Source organism: Micrasema longulum, unplaced genomic scaffold, assembly GCF_059751315.1.
Source record: "Micrasema longulum isolate JH-2025_06_02 unplaced genomic scaffold, ASM5975131v1 h1tg000163l, whole genome shotgun sequence".
In the NCBI taxonomy this organism is placed as follows: Eukaryota; Metazoa; Arthropoda; class Insecta; order Trichoptera; family Brachycentridae; genus Micrasema; species Micrasema longulum.
In genome coordinates this window covers 2,214,387-2,235,049 of record NW_028277368.1, presented here as the reverse complement: position 1 = coordinate 2,235,049, position 20,663 = coordinate 2,214,387, and the positions used below count along the sequence as shown (strand labels likewise).

At 31.0% G+C, this 20,663-nt stretch overlaps 1 protein-coding gene and 1 long non-coding RNA gene across 4 annotated transcripts; one reads left to right on the top strand and one right to left on the bottom strand.

The window, feature by feature from the left end:
• Positions 1-1,910: 1,910 nt before the first annotated feature.
• LOC148284055 (solute carrier family 35 member F3) lies at positions 1,911-20,648 on the bottom strand. Of its 3 annotated transcripts, XM_088242784.1 has the most exons (12): positions 20,213-20,619; positions 18,238-18,365; positions 15,447-15,611; positions 14,818-14,983; positions 13,993-14,171; positions 13,465-13,593; positions 12,286-12,475; positions 11,828-11,917; positions 10,538-10,667; positions 8,906-8,935; positions 5,608-5,694; positions 1,911-2,889 (listed from the first exon to the last, which is right to left on the bottom strand). In XM_088242784.1, exons 1-11 carry the CDS (start codon positions 20,349-20,351, stop codon positions 5,634-5,636), a joined length of 1,407 nt encoding a protein of 468 aa, XP_088098910.1. In that variant the 5' UTR covers positions 20,352-20,619; the 3' UTR covers positions 1,911-2,889; positions 5,608-5,633. The 3 variants fall into 3 exon arrangements, with proteins under 3 accessions (XP_088098910.1, XP_088098909.1, XP_088098911.1); XM_088242783.1 differs by lacking the exons at positions 5,608-5,694; positions 8,906-8,935 and having other exon boundaries at positions 2,644-2,889; XM_088242785.1 differs by lacking the exons at positions 1,911-2,889; positions 8,906-8,935 and having other exon boundaries at positions 4,715-5,769; positions 20,213-20,648.
• Positions 3,120-5,614, top strand: LOC148284056 (uncharacterized). The gene is made up of 2 exons (XR_015825429.1): positions 3,120-3,241; positions 5,512-5,614. It is a non-coding gene; the product is annotated as an uncharacterized LOC148284056 (long non-coding RNA).
• Positions 20,649-20,663: the final 15 nt, after the last annotated feature.

Genomic DNA, 20,663 nt, shown 5'->3' with positions numbered 1-20,663 from the left:
TCAGTATTTAGTCTTCAGGAATAATAAAATCAAAATTGATTGATTTTTTGAAGAAAAATAAAAAATAAATAAACAAGGATCTTAAAATTTATAATGAAAAGATTTTAAAAGGGCAAACACCAGATAAAATAACAACAATAAAAAATAGAATACATAACTGCCTTTTATGACCATTTACAAGATCTGCCAGGCTTTTTTGGTTACTACAGAAAGTATTTCTGTAAATATTTTAAGATAGTTTGCACAAAATCTATCGATGCAGACATATGCATACTGTGGTAGGTTGTAGCATGATTAAGTTATAAGAGAATGTATACTATGGGGAATTGGAGGATTAACAGTAAGAAGCCTATAGGTACAGTAGGTTTAAGAATATTGTTTGAATACGTGGACATGTACATAATTATTTATACAGTCAAAAATATATTTTAAGCGTGTTTTCAGTTCATTTCTTATTGTAAAAACACGCTTAATACTTCAAAAACTGATTTTTTTTACCCAACAGTGAAAAATGATGTATAACATAAGAACTTTAGCATTTGGCAATGAAATGAATACTGTCACATTCAGGCCAAAATTTCACATTTAAGATGTACCATAAAAACAAAGCACTTAATTATGCCGTGTAGATAGTGGAGTTTTTAAAGTCATTTTTGGGTTTCTTTTTAAATTAATTTATAATATGAAATATATACTATGGATAAAATTTGCCTATAAAGTTTTTTTTAAAAATTAAAATGACTTAGTTTACTTACTTGAAAAATTACATTGGAGACAACTTTACAATCAACCTTAAAAATCACACGATCATTACATTGACTACACTAACCAGACGAGGTAAAACATGACTTGACCTTAAAATATGTTTATGTAAACAGCTTTTCAAAAATTATAACTAAAAAAAAAAACTTTATAAGTTTGTCAGAAAAAATGCAATAAAAAATTAATGAAAGTTTCCCATAAAATTTAAATAAAAATACAATCAGACACAGATTCAAGATAATGTACCAACATTGGTTTGGACCAGGCTTGAGTGATATGGAGTCCGCACGAGGCGAGATATTCCCTCATGTTGGAGAGGGTTAAAAAAAAAATTCTGAGGTATATCTATATGAGCGAGTATGGTAGTTGTCCGTGGCTCTATCCCACTGCATTCCTCTCGGGCATGCTTGGGACCAACAGTTTGCAATTTAGAAGGAATGGGTTCACATTGACCCATTTTTTTAGACTGATGACCTCTTGGTTTTATTGAGAACTCAGCGATTTAAGAGTATCAATTTTATGTTCTTCATGGTTATCTCCAACAGCGTCAGCACATACTGTTTTACCTCAGGCTTCCGGAACCAACCTGCCTCCTCTATACCTTAATAATGTCGAGCCATCGCTCAAGGGTTCCTGGTTTGATATGTTGTCCCAATATAAAGCCTAAAATATTTTGTTATTTGTAATGTTATTTTGGTAAAACAAATGGATTTGAATTTAAATTTGAAACACCAAGGACCTTACATATAAACATGGTATAACATCTTCGCCTAGGCATAGGGTAGAATACGGATGGGAATATCGTCCTTATTAAAGTGGTAGAATACCATCCTTATTCTACCACTATGCCTAGGCGTAACTTTATACCAGGTTTATAAGTAAGGCCCCAATGGTACAGAAGATTGCATTTGTTTAAAAAAAACACTAAATATATTATGTAAAATACATAATATAATACATACATACATACATTGAAAGTTTTGGCAAGAATGTGACAATATGCTATAAATGTCCTAATTTATTATAGATAGACCATTGAAAAAATATGCACGGAAAGAGTTTGGGAATGGTGGTCCTACTGGATTGCCGATTTATTTCAAATTCTCACCACTATGACAATGAAACTGATAACAGACAGTTAATTTATGTTTTTAACTACTGCGATAGAAGACAATGAATTAGGAGAGCGCAGGATCGGCAGAAGTGGAAGAGACCTATATCTTGCACCAATCATTTGAATAAATCCGTAGCATGTGTCAACAAAATAAATTGTTTAAATTACGAATTTAAAAGCTTCAATAAAAAAAAAAAATAACTATAGAATCACTATGTAAAGCGCCCTTGAGGTATTATATTACGAAAATGGCGCTTTATAAGTTATCCATAATAATAATAATAAAACAAATATGGAGTGTTAGTAATAGTGAATACCCATACAGTTTTTCCGAGTTTTTGTGTTATTCAAACTTTTTGCTAGCATTCCGGATGGCACAGCAGCGCCCATCATCAGAGTCGATGTATTTGTGTGATGAAATGCGATTATAATCACGGAGTAATAGATACATTATAGAAAGATATACACTGTAATATGAAACAGTTTTTAAAATCATAAGCTGCATATAAATAATAACTGCGACTCAGTACAAGTCCAAAGTACATAAGGTTACATAAATACCAACATAAATTATGTACGTCAAACCTGATGATGAATGCTGCAATGGGATTCCGAACGCCGGAAAAGAATGAGAAAGCCACACGACGCAATAAGCATACTGCATCTGAATGGCTGAGAAAATTAAAGAAATTTAATGTTACACTAATTCATAACTATATCAGTGAAAATTCCATAGATATTTGAACAGACTGAACCTTTCCCATAGCTATCCGTGCATTTTCTGACAATGATCGACCTTTATAATTCTCAATAGAGATTTCTCAACTGCTCCCGTTGTTTTCTTCCTGAATGTGAAGGTGATGAGGAGGGATTAAACTGGAGTAGCGGGAGGTAGGAAGGGTCACCGGACCGTCCCACTAGGAGAGCGGAGGTGGGAGCGAATGTATCCGGTTCTGTAGTCAATCAGTTCTCTTCGGCTGCTGCAGGTTCTAACGTGGCGACGCAACGACCACCTGAAAACATTACGTTAAGCTCAAAATACTATCTACATTCAATTATTATAATATACAATATGTAAATGTTTGCCGCCATCTATTTATGATGGTTGTCGGCTTTACCTTAAGGAGTAGGAACCTGAGAAACCTGCAGTACCTACCGTGCAATATTTTATAAATTCCATTTATATTTTAAAATCTTCCAATCCGCATTTTGTTTTTGATTTATCAATATATCTGCCAATATCACCACATGATAATGTGTCAACATTTACCAGAATATAACCGCATCCAGATCTTATATATAAAGATTGCCGCACATAATAAAGAAAGAAAAGAAATCTGTTTAATACTCCGCATAGAATATTTGGTAGGAAAAACAGATGAGTTTTTTATACATTTAAGTGATGATAAATGCCTTTCATGACGTGTGTTGCTTGACCTAGTTGGACCATCTTGGAGGTTCTGCGGTCTCTTGGTTTTCGAAGATAATACTTTGGGTTTTCTTTCACATTACTAAAATGAAAAGTCTATTTAAAGACAAGGATAAGAAAACTATAGCTGGTACTCCAAGTTGACATTGATAACACTTAAGACTTTTGATTATGTGTGCATGCAATATTTTTTAATATAGGCATTCATTTGCCTATTTAGGGCCCACTGTTATAGCAATGTAAATATTTATTTGTAAAAAAATAATAATATGAAAGATGTAGAACTGTTGATTTCAATAATTCACTATAATATTCTCTATTACTTGAACCACAATTCTATCTGCACTTACAAAAATCAGAATTTCTTGAAATGTCGCGGTCATTTTATATCTTACAATAATTATTGTGGGAAGGTTCACAGATAAATAATTTGTAGTTTAAAAAAAAAGTGACATTCAAAATTCAACTTTGTCTAGGGGAAGAGGCCATTCCAGGAGACCATTGCAGGACACTGCTGAAAGACAATGCATAAATTTATTTATTATTAATCATGTCTAAGGGTCACCCTAGAATCTAAGGAAGACAATTCCATAAACTTTCTCAATTTGACTTTAAAAATAGAGAGTAATACAATTGCATTTAGTATTTACGGAAAACCCACTTATAAAGATTCTGTCATTCCGGCTTCATCTTCACACCCTATGCAACATAAATTGGCCAGCTTCCACTCAATGCTTAACCCGTTGATCAATATTCCACTGAGCCATTCCAACTTCCAAACGGAATTAAACATTATTAAACTTATTATCCATAATAATTAATATGACCCTAATTTAATTGATAAAATGCTAAAACGCAAACAAAATAAATTTAATCAAACGTTTTTATATTCTAGCGGTGGTGATGAATCCAACTTATGTTATGCATTGAGCAAATATTTTTTTCATCATTATTTCACAAACATAACAATCTAATATTAGTGAGTTATACAATGTAGTTCCTATTATGTGCTATACATTTTTTGAGGGTTAATATTATGTCAATGCAGCTGCAATATTGAAATATATGTGTAGTAAAATAGGCAATAGAAATTAATTTTATCTATTGAATTTTTTACATGAGATTAACAAGACAACTTTCTTCGGAAGCTTATTGCACAATAATTATTACGGAAAATTTGTTATATTAGTAAAAATTATCTACAAGCTGATGGTTGGTTAGTCTTTAAAAATGAAAACTACAAAGCGCCATCATTTAAAAAATATTGAATGTATAATGCTACTTTAATTGAATGAATGAGGGGTGGACAATGTACATAAATGTTTCGGTTTTGCAAAACATCATAATCATTTCCCTATCTACACCCAGTGATGCATAGGGTACTGAATTGGCATTCTGATCCAGACATATTTTTTTTTCTTTGGGCCATATACATATTATGTTATGCAGGCCGCAATATTATACTGATATGATTGAAAAAATCAATATTGGTTGAAACCCGTTTCATTCAAGATTGGGGCGCCGCCACTTGATAAATCAACAAGTATATTTTTTAACTAAAACAGAATGATGATAATACCCATCGCTTATCAGCATACCAGCCAATTCCAGCTCAAACAATAACGTATTTCTCTACATGATTTTTTTTTCGAGTGTTTGCTTAAAATAATTCCGATTAATTATACCGAGATCATGTTTTTACTATTTTAGACAGGGTTTGTCTTTTAAACTCGTTTAAGCAATTTTAAACAACCGGCGCTAAACAAATAAAAACCTTATGAGTACAATACTCTGGTTGAGCGCGAGGTCCGGGAAGGGTAGGTAAGTGCCGCCAGCGTCAGTTCCAGTCAGTTCCAGTCAGTTCGCAGCGATATCCCTATGCGTATCTAAAGATAATGAATGCGTTTCGGGTCACAAATAGAAACTTGGTGGGCCGCAGGTTAAGTATGGCTGTTAAAATTGCGGGTAAGGTGATCAGTCTCAGGCTTTAGGTACCAGTCCAAGGACAGCAAAATATTGTAGTGTTAAACCACCATTAAAACTAATATTTCACATCGACCCTGCCAGGCTTCGACTGAGACCTCAAGAATGGTAGGCGGATGTGCCAACCACTGCACTACTAGTTATTCCCGCTTGATTTCATTTTTCAATATTTTTAACAAAGAGTAGTCAGTATAATAAAGATGATATAAAAGTAATTTTGCAGGCTTCATTTATGGAATGGGTCGAGCGCAGTTTGAAAGCAAATTTTGATATTAAAATATTGCAGCAGCATAGACAATACGAGACTATGATTACTTACTGGTGACGAGGTGTGGCTGAACTAAACTAGCTTGGGAATGGATCCTGAGCAGGCAGGTGTATGTCTCGGTGATGAAAGAACGCCGGCCTTGCGAGTCCAAGGCAACCAATGGTTGGAGCAAAAACGGTACTGTCAGTGAACAGGACAAAGCATCACCCCAATCTAACAAGGCCAAATCAAAACACAAAACTAAAAACACTACGCAAGCAACTAAAATATGATCGGGCAAGCTCTACGATTAACAAAATGATATCTATAAATTAAAAACAATACCACAGAAATATATTTCATTCTAAATAAAGTGTTCGTATCTTTATTTTTTGTTTCATCATCCCCTGCTCAGGGACATGGTTATAAAACATGATATATAACAAGGACAACAAATAATATTCATGTAAATATTCCTCCCTTTTACGACTAGGATTACTTTTCTACCAAACTGTATAAATATGCTTCCTAAAATGATAAGTTACTAGAAATAAACAAGTATCAAAAAAGAAATAAAAATAAAAATTTGAACATGTGAATAAAATTTTTAAAACTATATAGAACTCCTCAACACATTATCCTAGTGAGGAGGGCTCTTAAATAAAATTTGAATACTTTTTATCTAATTATAGCATAATTGCTTTTTTATATTAAAAAATATATTTATTATATATATTATGATGTTTTGGTGTGCGTATGGGTGTGCAATACTTTAAATTTTAAATAACGTGTTCATGTATTCGCATGTGTTGTATGTTTAATTTAATAAAATAAAAAAAACGTTTTTAAGAATGTGTTAAAATACAATTAAAATGAATCAAATATTCATATAAATGTATTTGGTTATTTATTTATTTATTATCATAATATATACATAAAATTATGCATTTATTGTGATATTTGGGAACCATACCCCCTTTATTTTAAATTAAATCTCCCTATTTCTTTAAATTCATCCCATACTCCTTCAACATTTTCGCCAGAGGTTATTTGGCATTTTCAAATTTATTATTCTGAATGATATAATTTTTTAACCCAAGAAACAGTTTAAAAAATGGAATGTTATACCAATATGGCACAAATCATCCTTGCGAGGATGGATCACATTTTTTAAAATTAAACTATCATAGAAAACTACTAGTACTTTTATGTTCTTGTAAATGTAATACCCACAAAAATGCTTTCTATGTAAGTTTAATGTGTAAGTGAACATTACATACATTAATCATTTCACAATTAGGGTTATATTTTTTTATTTATTCACTATACTTTTTATTTATTTATCAGAAGCACAATTAAAGACTGCATTAAAAACAATAATTTTACAAAAATAAGAAACTGGTGTTTACTTTGTGATAATTATTTGTGTGGTATCATATGCATAATACTTTTATTGATTGATTTGGTGTTTATTTTGTAGAACTCCATATTTAAACTTATAATATTAGAAATCAAACACTGATTTGAGTCTACTGAACACTTTATTTTATTTTTACAAATATAAACATATAAAAATAAAAACTTCGTGACAATTGTTTCGCCTTGTTAGGGCATTTTCAAACAAATGTTTGAAAATTCATTTGAAAATTCATTCAAGTGTTCAGTAGACTCAAATCAGTGTTTGATTTCTAATATTATAAGTTTATAATACTTTTAGGATAAATATGTAATAGTATGTATAATTATATATGTTGTTCAGTGTGAATAGACTAATATAATGAACACATTGATGTGGTATCAATGAATATATTTATTTAGTTTTTTGATGAAAACTAAAAATAAAAATGTTAAATTATAAGTTCATGCTTGATGAGGTAATACAAAAATAAAAGGCCTTCAATATAATCACATATTTTTTAAACTGTAACGACAAAAATAAATTATTATTCTTTTAACATTTACATATATAAAGAAATAGGGATTTTGATAAAAACTGATTTAACTTCAATTACAGTAATTTCAAGTCAACCATTTGTTTCAAGGCATTAAAAAATGTGTTTTTTAATTTATTTTTTATTTTAAGTGATTTAATGATGCAGGAATTTTAATTTACAGTAAAACACTGGGGTCACAGAATTAAAAAAATGGTTAGGGGAAAAATGAAGAAAGAATAACTGTTTTTAATTTTAAAAAATTAAAAAGATTGTTGGTTTATATTTTTTAGATTTTCTGCTTACAATAGAACATAGAGCACATTGGTCGGAACAACAGTATTAGTATTATATATATAATTAAATAAATATCTATTTTACGTACCAGACTAGGGTATGTTATTAAGGAATACTATGATGCAGTAGTGCCATAATTTTAGACAGGGTAAAAAACATGATTTTACATCTTAGTTTCATAAATTAGACAAACAATATTTAAATTGTTATAAATAAAACCGCCAATGTATAGTGGATCAGGTATTCATATGTATGTAAAAATATACACAAAATGTATTTGGTTGATAAGAAATTACTGTGCACTTCATTGTTTAAGACAGTTTGTACGTTGAAGATTTAAAAAATATAATTTATCTAATACACATGTTTCTTAAAAAAACACTTGAGTAATATTAATTACCCATGTTTAGAATTTATATGGTCTTTGATAAATATATACTTATTTCTAAAGATGTACATGGCCAATTATTGATAAATATAATCAAATAATTTAAAAATTATTTTGTGTTGGCGTCGACATTGATAATTTCTAAACACTTGATAAGTATTTACTTACATTTGTATCGAAACTCCAAAAAATTACAAATAATAAAAAAATTTACTCCTATTTTATTTTATCCCGCATTCTTCTCATAAAAATATAAATATGTACTATATTTGAAGATTCAGAATAGCAGTGTTCTGATGATGTTGCTGTATTATGCAATATTCATAAACAAACTACATCATAATATGTGAAGAACAAAGGTTAACTAATTGATTTCTAAGTGGCTATAATTCCTATCATAAAGGACCTTTATTTCCAAAACTATACTTTAAGATTAATTTATTTTGATATATTATTTTTATTGTTTCTGTTTTTACTAGCCAAATTTTATCAAAGATTCAAATATACATGGCGTTTATTAGTATCTAATTAATTATTTTTACTATTTGAGTTCCTTTCATACAAGGTTTCCCAACTGAATAATCTGTTGTGAGTTGTGACTAGATCAATTATGAAGATAATCAAATAAATTAGCTATCTAAATAATTAAATGATTTGATTATTATAATTGACTATGTACATCACTTAGACTTCTTAATTTTGAGCTATAAGATTTTAAAAACAACTATAGCCGAAATCAATTTTGTTATCTCACCTTGCACTGTGGCTCAACATGATGATATTTCTGGAACAATTTATTTTCAGAATGGAGTTGAAAATAAATGAGAACAGAAATAATGTTAGTGTTGAATGGGTCAAGTAGAACAGATGGATAACATTACTAGAGGTAGAATACAAATTCAGGGACTTATTCGGGTCATGCAAATGCCATGTCAGATTTATAAATCATTTCACAATTCATAATGTTGACTTTTTCTATTCCGAAGGGGATATCCAGAATCCTTATGATATCCTCATAAATAATACAGAAAACAAGTTTCATTCAATCAAGAAAGTAATTTTTAGACATATACATTGTGAAGCAGTGGTTAATGATAGTATTCATTAATATTATAATAATGTAGTATGTTAAATCTGATGACAAAACAACGATTTTGCTGTTCCCTTCCGAACAATAGAACTGATGTTTGACTTGATAATAAAAATGAAGTAATTCTATTGATGACAACTAAAGCTATCACTAGCATGTCTAGCAGTATTAAATCTGACGTTTGCCTGCATTCATAAATGCAGAGTAAAATTATTAAAAAATGTGTTATCCTAATAAACATCAGAAAGTTTTTTTTTAAATCTGGAGGTTAGAAGCTAAATTTTAAAGCATTTTTATATTAACATAAAACAAGAGGAATATTAAATTATGTGTATGTTTTATATATTATACACTGCTTTTGATGATGCTTGAGGTATATTTATATGTATTGTATATTTATATTTATGAACCATACTATGCTTTAGTTGAAATATTACAAATTTAAACTTTTTTATACAATTATTAATTTACATATGTAACATAATATGTAATTTACAAAAAAATTATAATGGGATATTAAATTTAGTCACAGAGCATGGGTTCCAACTCTAGTAATATAGACCATCATTAATATAGTGTAAAATAGACAGAAAAGTTATTAGGGAATTATTGTAATAATGCATGTCTAAAATGTAATGTTTATAAATAAATAAAACTCATTCATTTCTATAAATAAACCCAAGACATCACAAAAATTTAATGATTCATTATAAAAGAACTTATAAAATAGAAAAATGAAATAATTTTCGAAAATTTAATGTTTTTTTTTATTGTATTTATTAAAATTGTATTTGATATTGAGATAAGCTTTAGAATACAAAGTTTACTCTTCAAAGACTTATTTGGGATTGAATGTTGTTCTTTTCAATAATTAATTGAAAGGGTATATTCAGGTAAAGGGTGAATTGTTTTCAGAATTGTAATGTTATTGCTTTTTTTACATTGGCAGATATCAAACTTACTCTACATATTTTGTGCAGTTTACACAACTCTTGTGAAACTAGTCATACTAAGCTATTATTTACAACAGGGGGTTGTTTAATACATGGTATGGTATGAAACTCATCAATACGTACTGTGACAGTGAAATATTAGACCGCATGTTGAAATTATGAATAAATGAAATTTGACCATTTCAGCATTGAACAATGATAAAAATATGATGGAATATTTATTAAGATTGTTCTCTTTTATAAAATAATGGTTTAGGTCCTTCCAAAACTTTTAATTGCTGGAAAATGTTAATATTTCTGAAGAAAAGTCATCATAATTTTTATATCTAATAATTAAACATACCTTAGCAGCCTCGTAATATAGTCTGGCCAATTATCTGGAAACATGACCAAAAAAAATCCAACCGCTATAAGGATAATCCCCGCCAATTTCATGCCGGCGAAATTAGCACCATACAACACCACATCCAATGCTGGAAATATACACAATTATATAAGAATGTTTATTATTAAAAAGAAAATTTAAAAACCTAAAATATTTGTTTAGTAAAAATTTATAATACTTTTATAATTATGATTTTCAATTTCCTCATTAGAACAAATTGAAAAAAAACAAAGAAACAATCATTACATCTAAATAAACACCATTCTAAAGAAAAAGCGTTCTAAAAAATCACCGTTTTTAAAGAAAGACCCTTTCTGAAGAAACACTGTTCTAATGTAACACTGTTTAATTTAACTAGGGGTTTTTTGTCTTCTCGATGAATAGATCCAATCTTTTGGGTGTGTCAAAATGCTTGCAGACTGGCTGGATTTCCTCCCCAGGGAGTTATTTAGATCTAAATTTGTCGAATTAACTAACTGATAAAAGAAGAAGTATAAAAATTGTTTTCAGGCATTGCCTAGTAGGTGAATCGGTTCAGCCGGATGAATCTCACACACATGATAAAGGTTTCAGCTCTTTTACTTCACAAAAGTCAACAGATAGAAGAGTTGAGGGAATGGTGAATGTTACACAGTGTGTAAAGTGGCGAATGACAGGTCATAAGCCCTGTAAATGCCTAGACTTCCATATTCCTTTCTCAAAAATGTTTTCTCTCTCTGTTGCAACAAATTGAGATAAACTAACAGTTTTAAATCAAATCAGATTTTGCATCCATGTATATTGTACTAGGGCATTGTATAAAAAAAAGGATATCGATTACATTTTTTAATGCATATTGATTACATCCATATGATAAATTTAAAAATTTCATATTTAAAAAATATATACGTTTAAAAACCTTACTGATTATTACATTAATTTAACAAAAAAAATATTATTTTAAATTCATTCTCTATTTTTAATGATAATATTTCAAACATCTTTTGTATAGGTTGTTTCGAGTGTTTTGTTTAATTTGGTCCGGTAGTTTACTGTTTAATTTCAGTCCACGGTTTATAAGTCTCGACTGTCCTTGTCTCATTTACATCATCTCGATGTATGAAGTAAAAATCTTTTAAAAGCAAACTCATATAGCATGACATAATATAAATAATTTGCTTAAGCTATGCAATGACATCATTATGAAGTACAATTTTTATGACAGTTAGCTATTAGAAAAAATTACATATACTAGTGCTTTCAAAATACCTGCGGATACTGGAACTGCTGTAATAAGACCTAGAGTAATAAAGAGATCGTAGGTTACGGCTTTTCCAAAAAGGCTGAGTAAATTAAAAGCTGGAAGAAATGAAAAAAATTGTGTTATGTGTAGTTAATGAACAATAAAAAAAAAAAAGAAATTCATTTTTTAAATATCAATGTGAATTACGCAATGAGACTGGGAGAATGAGATAATTTCCTATTTAGCTACATTGTCACAGCTTTGGGTAAACCTATCATAAAATAAAGTTAAAGACTTTATAGACTTCTACGATGATATTATATTAAGAAAACAATATCCAACAAATTAAGCAATTAATTTGACTAATCATATAATGCTAAACTTGTCTCTCAGTCTTCAAAGCATGGTGTTTTACAAGAGATAATTCCAATATATTTTTGATTAGGAAAAGTGGTAAATAATATGGTAAATATGGACATCCTACCGAGCAACATTCCACTGGCTGCTAATAATATGGGCCACGATAGTCTTTCCCAAGATAGTGTCTCCACACCTGTCAAGTATAGAGTGAGACAAAGGGGCCACATTAGCCAAGCATTCAGTAGTCCCATGATAGAGAAAAATAGTGACACCTGCCCGTATGTAGCATCTCCAATAACCTTCCGGAACAAAACCTAAAATGATAACGAGAATAGATTTTCAACGATAGGCAATCTATCCTAAAAGGATGATTTATGCTACAAAATAAATGTATTGTGTTCGCAACTCGTAGACAATTAATCATACGAAGAACACCTACTTCAAAGAATTATGAAAAAGACTAAGGTCTCAAATTTGACTCCATTCTCACACAAGACGTTTCCTATGTGGTGGTTAATTTTAAGATCAAGGAAGGAGAAGAGTGATGTTATATTTATAGGATAGGAAAAGATTTTATCAAGAAGGAATTTTTCACTTCAATTCAATTTCACTTCTCAAAGAGATTATATCACTAAACTTGATATTAATTTTAGAGTGAATTACTTTTTGGCTTCATTGAATATTAATGATGTTGGCGTTTAAATAATGATTAAATAAATGGTAATTGTAATTTTCTTACAACATTTGATTTGATGCAGAAAAGTGACAAGTTATACAAAATTTGTTTTAAACTAAGTAAAATAATTAATTACAAATAATATTGGTGTTTTGTAGGAGTGATAAGTCACGATTAACCTTTCCCTCACTAAGCATCTAAAAATTACACATGATCCGAACAGGGGGGACCAAACGACCCCAGCGCCTACTTACAGGAGAATAAAACGTTGGAACTGTTTATGATCGTGTAATAATTTATTCATGTTTTTACGTACAAATATTTTACTAATTTGTGTATTTTATTCAATTTTGTTAGTTTGCCGAATGCTTATGTACATAAAGTGAAATTGACCCGTGTATTATTTAGGTTTTTTTTGGAATATTAAAAAAAAAAAAAAACTTTGAAAATTTAAAAACAAAAACAGGAAAATGCTTCTTTCTATTATTTTCAAGATTACAAAAAATATAGGGCAAATACTCGTAGCTTTAATAATATTTGAGTTATCGAATTAAAATCAGTCTATGAGAGATTTGAATCCCCCCTTCGGTCCGGCTAGGGTAAATATTGGTTAAAATTATTACTTACCTTATATACTGCATAACCAGCAGCTGCGGATGTTGCCATCACAACTCCACCCAGGGTAGGACTGCTTGTAATACCGTCCATATATGCCAAGAGGGCTATACCGGTGTCACACAAAATAACGGCAACAATCTGTAAACAAAATGTGCTCAATAATAGATAGAATTCAATTATACTTAATGCTAAAGTTTTTCAATCGTCATCATCATTTCTTTTTCTGTTCCTGATGGTGTATTTCTATAATTTGTTACACGAAGGTAAAATAATTAACAAAGGACTATGAATTGTTGCAGTGCAAAACCACCTTTAAATAAATATTTTATGTCGATCTTCTAAGGAATTAAGCTACAAACTTCAATCACAATGCAAACTAATCTCTACTCAATTATTAACCAATCTAAGAGTGGCCATCGAGCCAAAAACATTAGTCCAGAGTTCCGGTTCTATTTCACACGCAGAACTGTATTCTTGATTCCACCTGGACATAGGATCAAGGGTTTTTAAAGGCGTGTATAATAATCCACAACTCACCCGCACACCGACAAATTGTTCATGAAGAATGACCCAGGAGAGCATATAGACGCAGGAGACATTTGTGGCAAATAATGCCATCGCATCTGTGGCTAACAGGATACGCAATGAATGTAAGTACATGTATGTAGTCGCTACCCAAAGGAGACAGAATAGACTGCATCTTGTCAAAAACCGTGCTAGAAGAAAATTTAAACATAATAATGACAATTATATGATAAATCTATAAATTATATTGTTTCCGCAGCAAAAACATGCATTTAAAAATCAAATGTTCCTATTATTCTTTTTACACACAACTCATGTTGTACTCATGCTACTTGGACCTGCTATATCTTTTATTTTTTATTGCTTATACTGTTTTATACCATTAGATTTTGTACAATTTACGCTAATCGAATAGTAAAGAGTTTTCAACTCATAGGTTAGCTTAGCTTTTTAAAAATATACCTATTTTTTTAAAAAGCCACAATAAATCATTATGTTTAGTGCAATTTTATATATTTATTTAATTGTAAATTAACGGCACTAAATATATATTTTTTTTAAATATGAAAAAACAAAACAAATATTTGCCATTCTAGATGAAATTCTATTGTAATTAGGTGATATATTATATTTTGAATTATAAAGTTATAACCAAATTTATTAAATTGTTTTTCAACCTCATTTTTCTTCCTGTACATCAGGTCTGCCATAGTAGATACTAAGAGTAAATTAATTTTTAAAATCGCTCTGCCTTTCACATCTCCTCTCGGCATTGACCATTTAATAAAAATGTTCAATTCTCTGCTACTTAAGTTAAGCAATGTTTTGTTACATTACCTGCAGTAAATCCCTTGTCTCGGAAATTCCTTAAACTCTCTGATATAATTTCACTGGGAGAATCACACCTATTCCTTATCATCCTTCCAATAACATAGATGGGAAAAAATAATATACTGAAGTTGGTACAGAACCAGGTAGTGAAGAACGGCGCATTATAAGGACTCTACAAAGTAAAAAATATATCTAACATCTATGGATATCATTTAGTTTTATTTATCGTATACAAATATATGGGACCCAAATTTTTTTTTAAAATTATTACATATCAAACTTTTTTTAATCCATCAATCATTTCCCCTTCAGCACCTAAAGGTAAATAGGGCGCTGCATTAGTATATCAATGGCAGTGTATCTAGATATTTTTTTTATTACATAAATGTAAGATGATCAGTCTTAAACTTCTGGTACCAACCAGGGACTATGAAATATTGCAGTGCAAAAACACATTTTGAATTAAATATTTCATCTCAACCCGAAGAATCGAACCCGAGAATTCTTGAATGGTAAGCAAACACACTGACCATGAAGTGGAAAAAAAAGGGCGGGTGTAAGCGTCAATTCAAATTAAGTTAAATTTGATATTGAATTTTTATTGGATTTTGTATTTCAATTCTCAAAGTACTTACATATTGCAGAGGGTGTGGATTGCTGTTGTATACGGATTGGTTTTTGTTCTCAGGAATACCCAAACTGCGAGATGTTATGAGTCTCAAGTATAAATATTTAATGCAATGAGTGGAGCCCACCCACGATGCCGTTAGCAAAACAGTCACACAAATACCAAAGTACATCTGAAATAAATTAAACATACTTTAACAAATAATTGTTCACATTTTAGAGTACTCTCAGATTAACAAAGATTTTGTTACATTTTTTTTGAAGAGAAATATTTTCTCTCATATTATTTACTTAAATATTTAGATTTTAAGACCATTTTCTAAATTACATATTATTTATTTATTAACAGACGTAGTCCATTCTTATGCTAGACAAATGGGGATCGAGTTGTGCAGAGGGGGTTTGAAATTTAGTTTTTTTTATCCGAGTCATCTATAGAAAAATGAGTAATAAGGACCAAGTTTAATACAATATTACATGAGATATAGGCTTAATAGGTGATCTCAAAACAAACAAACAAACAAACAAACCATCACGCCGTTTCCCCGTAAGGGTAGGCAGAGAGGATAGAACGCCACAACACTATCTTTGCACACAGATCTCGCTTCCTCTACATTCATACATCTTCTCATGCACGCGCGCCGATTATTCCGACTTTTGACATGTCCATCTTTAAATATTTGTTGGATTTGGTCATGCCATGTCTTTCTCGGTCTTCCTCTATTTCTGCATCCATCAACATTCGCATTGTAAATATTCTTAGCTGTTCTCTCGCTGTCCATTCGTTCTACATGTCCAAACCAGCGCAGAGCTCCTTTCTTGATTTTGTCGATAATGCTTGTCTCAGCCTTACATAATGTACGGATCTCAACATTTGTGCATCTATCGTACATAGTTTTACCACACATTCGCCTGAGAGATCGCATTTTGACAGCATTCAGCTTACTTTCATCCCTGTTTTTCCAAGTCCATACTTCGCTCCCATACATCAGGGATGGGACCAGGACTCCGTTGTGAACTGCCAATTTTGCCTCTTGTGACAACCATTTATTTTCCAAGGTCGATTTAAGTGCACCGTTCACTCTGTTCCCGGCACTCACCCTCCTTTCAATATCTTTCTCAGTCATTCCATCCCTAGTGAACATACTTCCCAGATACACAAATTCCTCTACTTGTTTTAGTATAACTCCATTCACAGTGATTTCACATTTAGTCATTTCATTTCTTTCAAAAACCATCACATTCGATTTATCGACATTCATCAGCAAATCGCTTCTCTTGCATACATCGTAGACCTTTGTTACCAAGAATTGCAGTTCCTCTTTGTTATTAGCAAGGAGTACAGCATCGTCAGCATACAAAAGACAATTGACTTTTAAATCACCCATTTTTGCTCCCATTCTTAAGCCTTTCAGTTCTTTCATGCAGTTATCGATATACACGTTGAACAGCCATGGTGACATAACACATCCCTGCTTCACTCCTTTATGAATGTCAAACCACGATGTGTATGATCCATTTACCCTAACACATGCTGTGCTGTCTTTATACAGAGAAGCAATAGCACGTGTTAGATTTACGCTTACTCCGTACTCCGATAACACCTTCCATAATTTTTCTCTGTCAACTCTATCAAACGCTTTTTGCAGATCGACAAATGCGCAGAAAAGCTTTTGGTTTTTAGCAAGAAATTTTTCTGTCATGTTTCGTAAAGCAAATATTTGATCCATACATCCTCTTCCATTCATAAAACCGCTCTGAATATCCCACACTCTATCCTTTGTAACTTTTCTTACTCTATCAATCAGTATTCTTCCATACATTTTGCCAACAGCGCTCAAAAGGCTGATTGCTCTATAATTTCCGCATTCTACTCTTGAACCTTTTCCCTTGTATAGAGGCATAACAACAGCCCTTCTCCAGTCTGGAGGAGTGTATTCCTCCTCTAAACATCGGTTGAAAAGTTTGTGCAGCCATACAAAAATTATTTCACCGCCCGCCTTTATAAATTCTGTAGCAACATTATCAAAACCTTGCGCTTTTCCATTCTTCATATATTTGGCAGCAATTCTTATTTCTTCCATTCTTATCTCTGTCGTACCATCATATGCATTTAAACTTACCTGAGGAGGTGCTGCAGTGCTTATATTTCCTGTATGTGTTTCATACACCTCCTCAAAGTATTCCTTCTATCTTGTTTTTATTCCACTATCATTTGTCACCATTTTCCCATCTTTTCCTTTTATAGCTGTCATACATCCACTTTCATTACTGTTTCGGGAATTTTTCACCGCTTTCCAGAATATCTTTATATTTTCTTGGAAGTTCTCGGTCATTTTGATTCCCTCTTTTTTTTTCAACAATTTTTTTCGTTCACACACACCTTGTTTCACTCTCTTCTTACATTCATTATATATGCTTTTTAATTCTGCATACCTATTACCAATCGCTTTATTCACTGTCAGCAGATTTAACCATGCTTCCTTCTTTTCTTGCACTAGTTTTTTTATTCCATCGTCCCACCAAGCATCACCTTTCTTTCTTCCTTGTTTCGTTATACCGCATATTTCCATAGCAGATTCACACATACCATTTTTCAAACATTCCCACATTGCATCAATACTCATATTTTCCACACATTCATCGATCAGTTTAAGATTTAAGATTTAGGTGATCTCAAGTGACCACATTTACCATTTGCGCATTAAAGGGTTAAGCGTCCAAGGTTCGATCCAGTATTTGTTTATTTATTTTTGACAAAGTAAAATTGTATTACTTTTTTAATGAACTAATATTTACTTTTTGAGCGAGTTCTGAGCAGCACGATTTCCGGCAAAGTTGAAACTGGTGCCGAACTCCTCCATTACTTCCCGGCTGGTCGGGGACATCAGTTTGACACTCGCTCGCATCATGCTGACTGCTAGCAACTAACAAAAAAAAAACTTTATTTTCAAGAAATACAGTAACCAAGTCCAATTCTATTATGTCTAAACAACAGTATAAATAATAGTAGAAACTGTTATTTCAAATTACAAACAAACACACTATCATGCTGTTTCTCCAGAGGGATAGGCAAAGTGGATAGAACTCCACATCACTCTGTCTTTGCAAACAGACATAGCTTCTTCGACATTTACAAATCTTCTCATGCACATACGTTGATTATTGTATCGACATATATATACAGGGTGTTCTTTAAACCCTGTCACATCCGAAACCAGGATGATCAGTATGGGCAAGAAGACATATTGGCACATTAAAATATTTTTTAGAATGACTAAAATCTTAAAAAATAAAATATAGAAAAAAAACAAATGGTTGCTTACTTCTGCAGGGGAGAAACGAGGAGGGAGTATGATACACCGTTAACGGCATGGCCGCGCCCCCTCGCTTCTCCCCTGCAGAGGTAAGCAACCATTTGTTTTATTTAAATATTATTTTTTTTTAATTTTCTTCATTCTAAATATGCTAATATGTCTTCTTGCCCATACTGATCATCTTGGTTTCGGATGTGACAGGGTTTAAAGAACATCCTGTATATGTATATATATTGACGTCGGAAAGGAAAAAGTTACTAAGCGTCATGTAGCAACTTTACAAAAGAGCCAATTAAAGTTTTTTTGTATTTTTTAAATGGAAAAAAATCTCATATTTACCTATTATTTTGGCATAACATAATTAAAATTTAAGTTTTTTCAATAATTGAAAAAATAAACGATCGACCCTTCTGAGAAAGTTGCTACTGTCGCTTGGTAACTTTTTCCTTTCCACCGTCACTATATATTGGCTGGTTTAAGTGGCCACTTTCCACATAGTGTAATTAACTAATTACTCGTCCCAACTCAACACAGAACTTTTAGTCCCATGGAGTTGGTACTTATATCTCAAAAAATGTATAATAAACTGTTTATAAATAAATTAATAGTACTACATACATGATTTTATTTTTTATAAAAAACCTTTATTTAACATCAAAACATATGTAAAGATAAAATAACAATTCAGGGTGAACTTGCCAAAAACGAGTCAGGCTTGTGTTTGATAAGTGTAAAAAATAATATAAAATGATTTTATGCTTATTTTTCAATGAAGATACATTAACTTATATTATTAAAACAGATATGGGGAGTATTTTTTAGAAGGAAATATGGAAGTTTGATTCAACCAACTACTCCAAGAAGTATATAAATACATTGAAAAATATTGGTATTATAATTCAGTAAGATAAATCTCACTTATGTTTGAAGATTCATATATTTTTTTTAAGTAAATATTTGCATTCCTTTTATTTATCCCCACATTTAAATTTTGGAGGCCATTTTCAAAGAGTTGTAAATAACACACTATTAGAAAATGGGAACCAAATTGTGTTAAAGCAGGATTTGAACCTCAGATCTCTTATCCATGAGTCCCCAACACTTGCCACGAGACCACAATCCAGTTCAAAATGCATACATCCGTTTGTTGATTTGTTAAAAATGTAAGGCAAATTAAATCACAGACACTAAATCAATTCGAGGATCTTTGATCCAATAAGAATCTTTAGTAAAATACTCACAATTTATAGTTCAATAAAGTGTAAATGGTAATAAATTTAAAATTATTGATTTTAAAAACTAAGTAGGTATGCATTTTCAAACGGTGAAATTATGACATTCTCTAGTAATATTACTAAGACTTGCTAGGGGAGAGTAAACAAAATCATCAAAATAACATTATACGAGAAGGAAATTTAGTGTGCGCAAATAAAATAGTGGATTATTATCAAGATTACCTGAATCAGCGTGATGAATTTGTGCAATATTCGCAAATGGTCCATTTATTCTGCCATCTGAATCGCTGGTAACAACCACTGAAGGTGCTCTCACTCTTTTAGGATTAAAAATAGTTGGAATATCACCATCCCGCGTCATTTTTAAGTAAATTGGTATTTAAAGACACGAAAAGAAATCATTATGCGAGCACTCTAACGATATTAATGAATGCATCAAGGCCAGTGTTCAATTTACATTACTTTTATAATAAATAAAGCTAACATATTTACAAATATATAACCTGATTTATATCACTGTTCCACATTCAACATTTATAAACGAAGCCAAATAAAATAATCATCTGTCACAATAAAATGTTGATAAAAACGTTAATTATCAACTCTTTTATTCATTTCTTGTTTTGCGTAAGATAAAATTTTCAAGATTTTTTTCTATGTCACAAAAGAATAG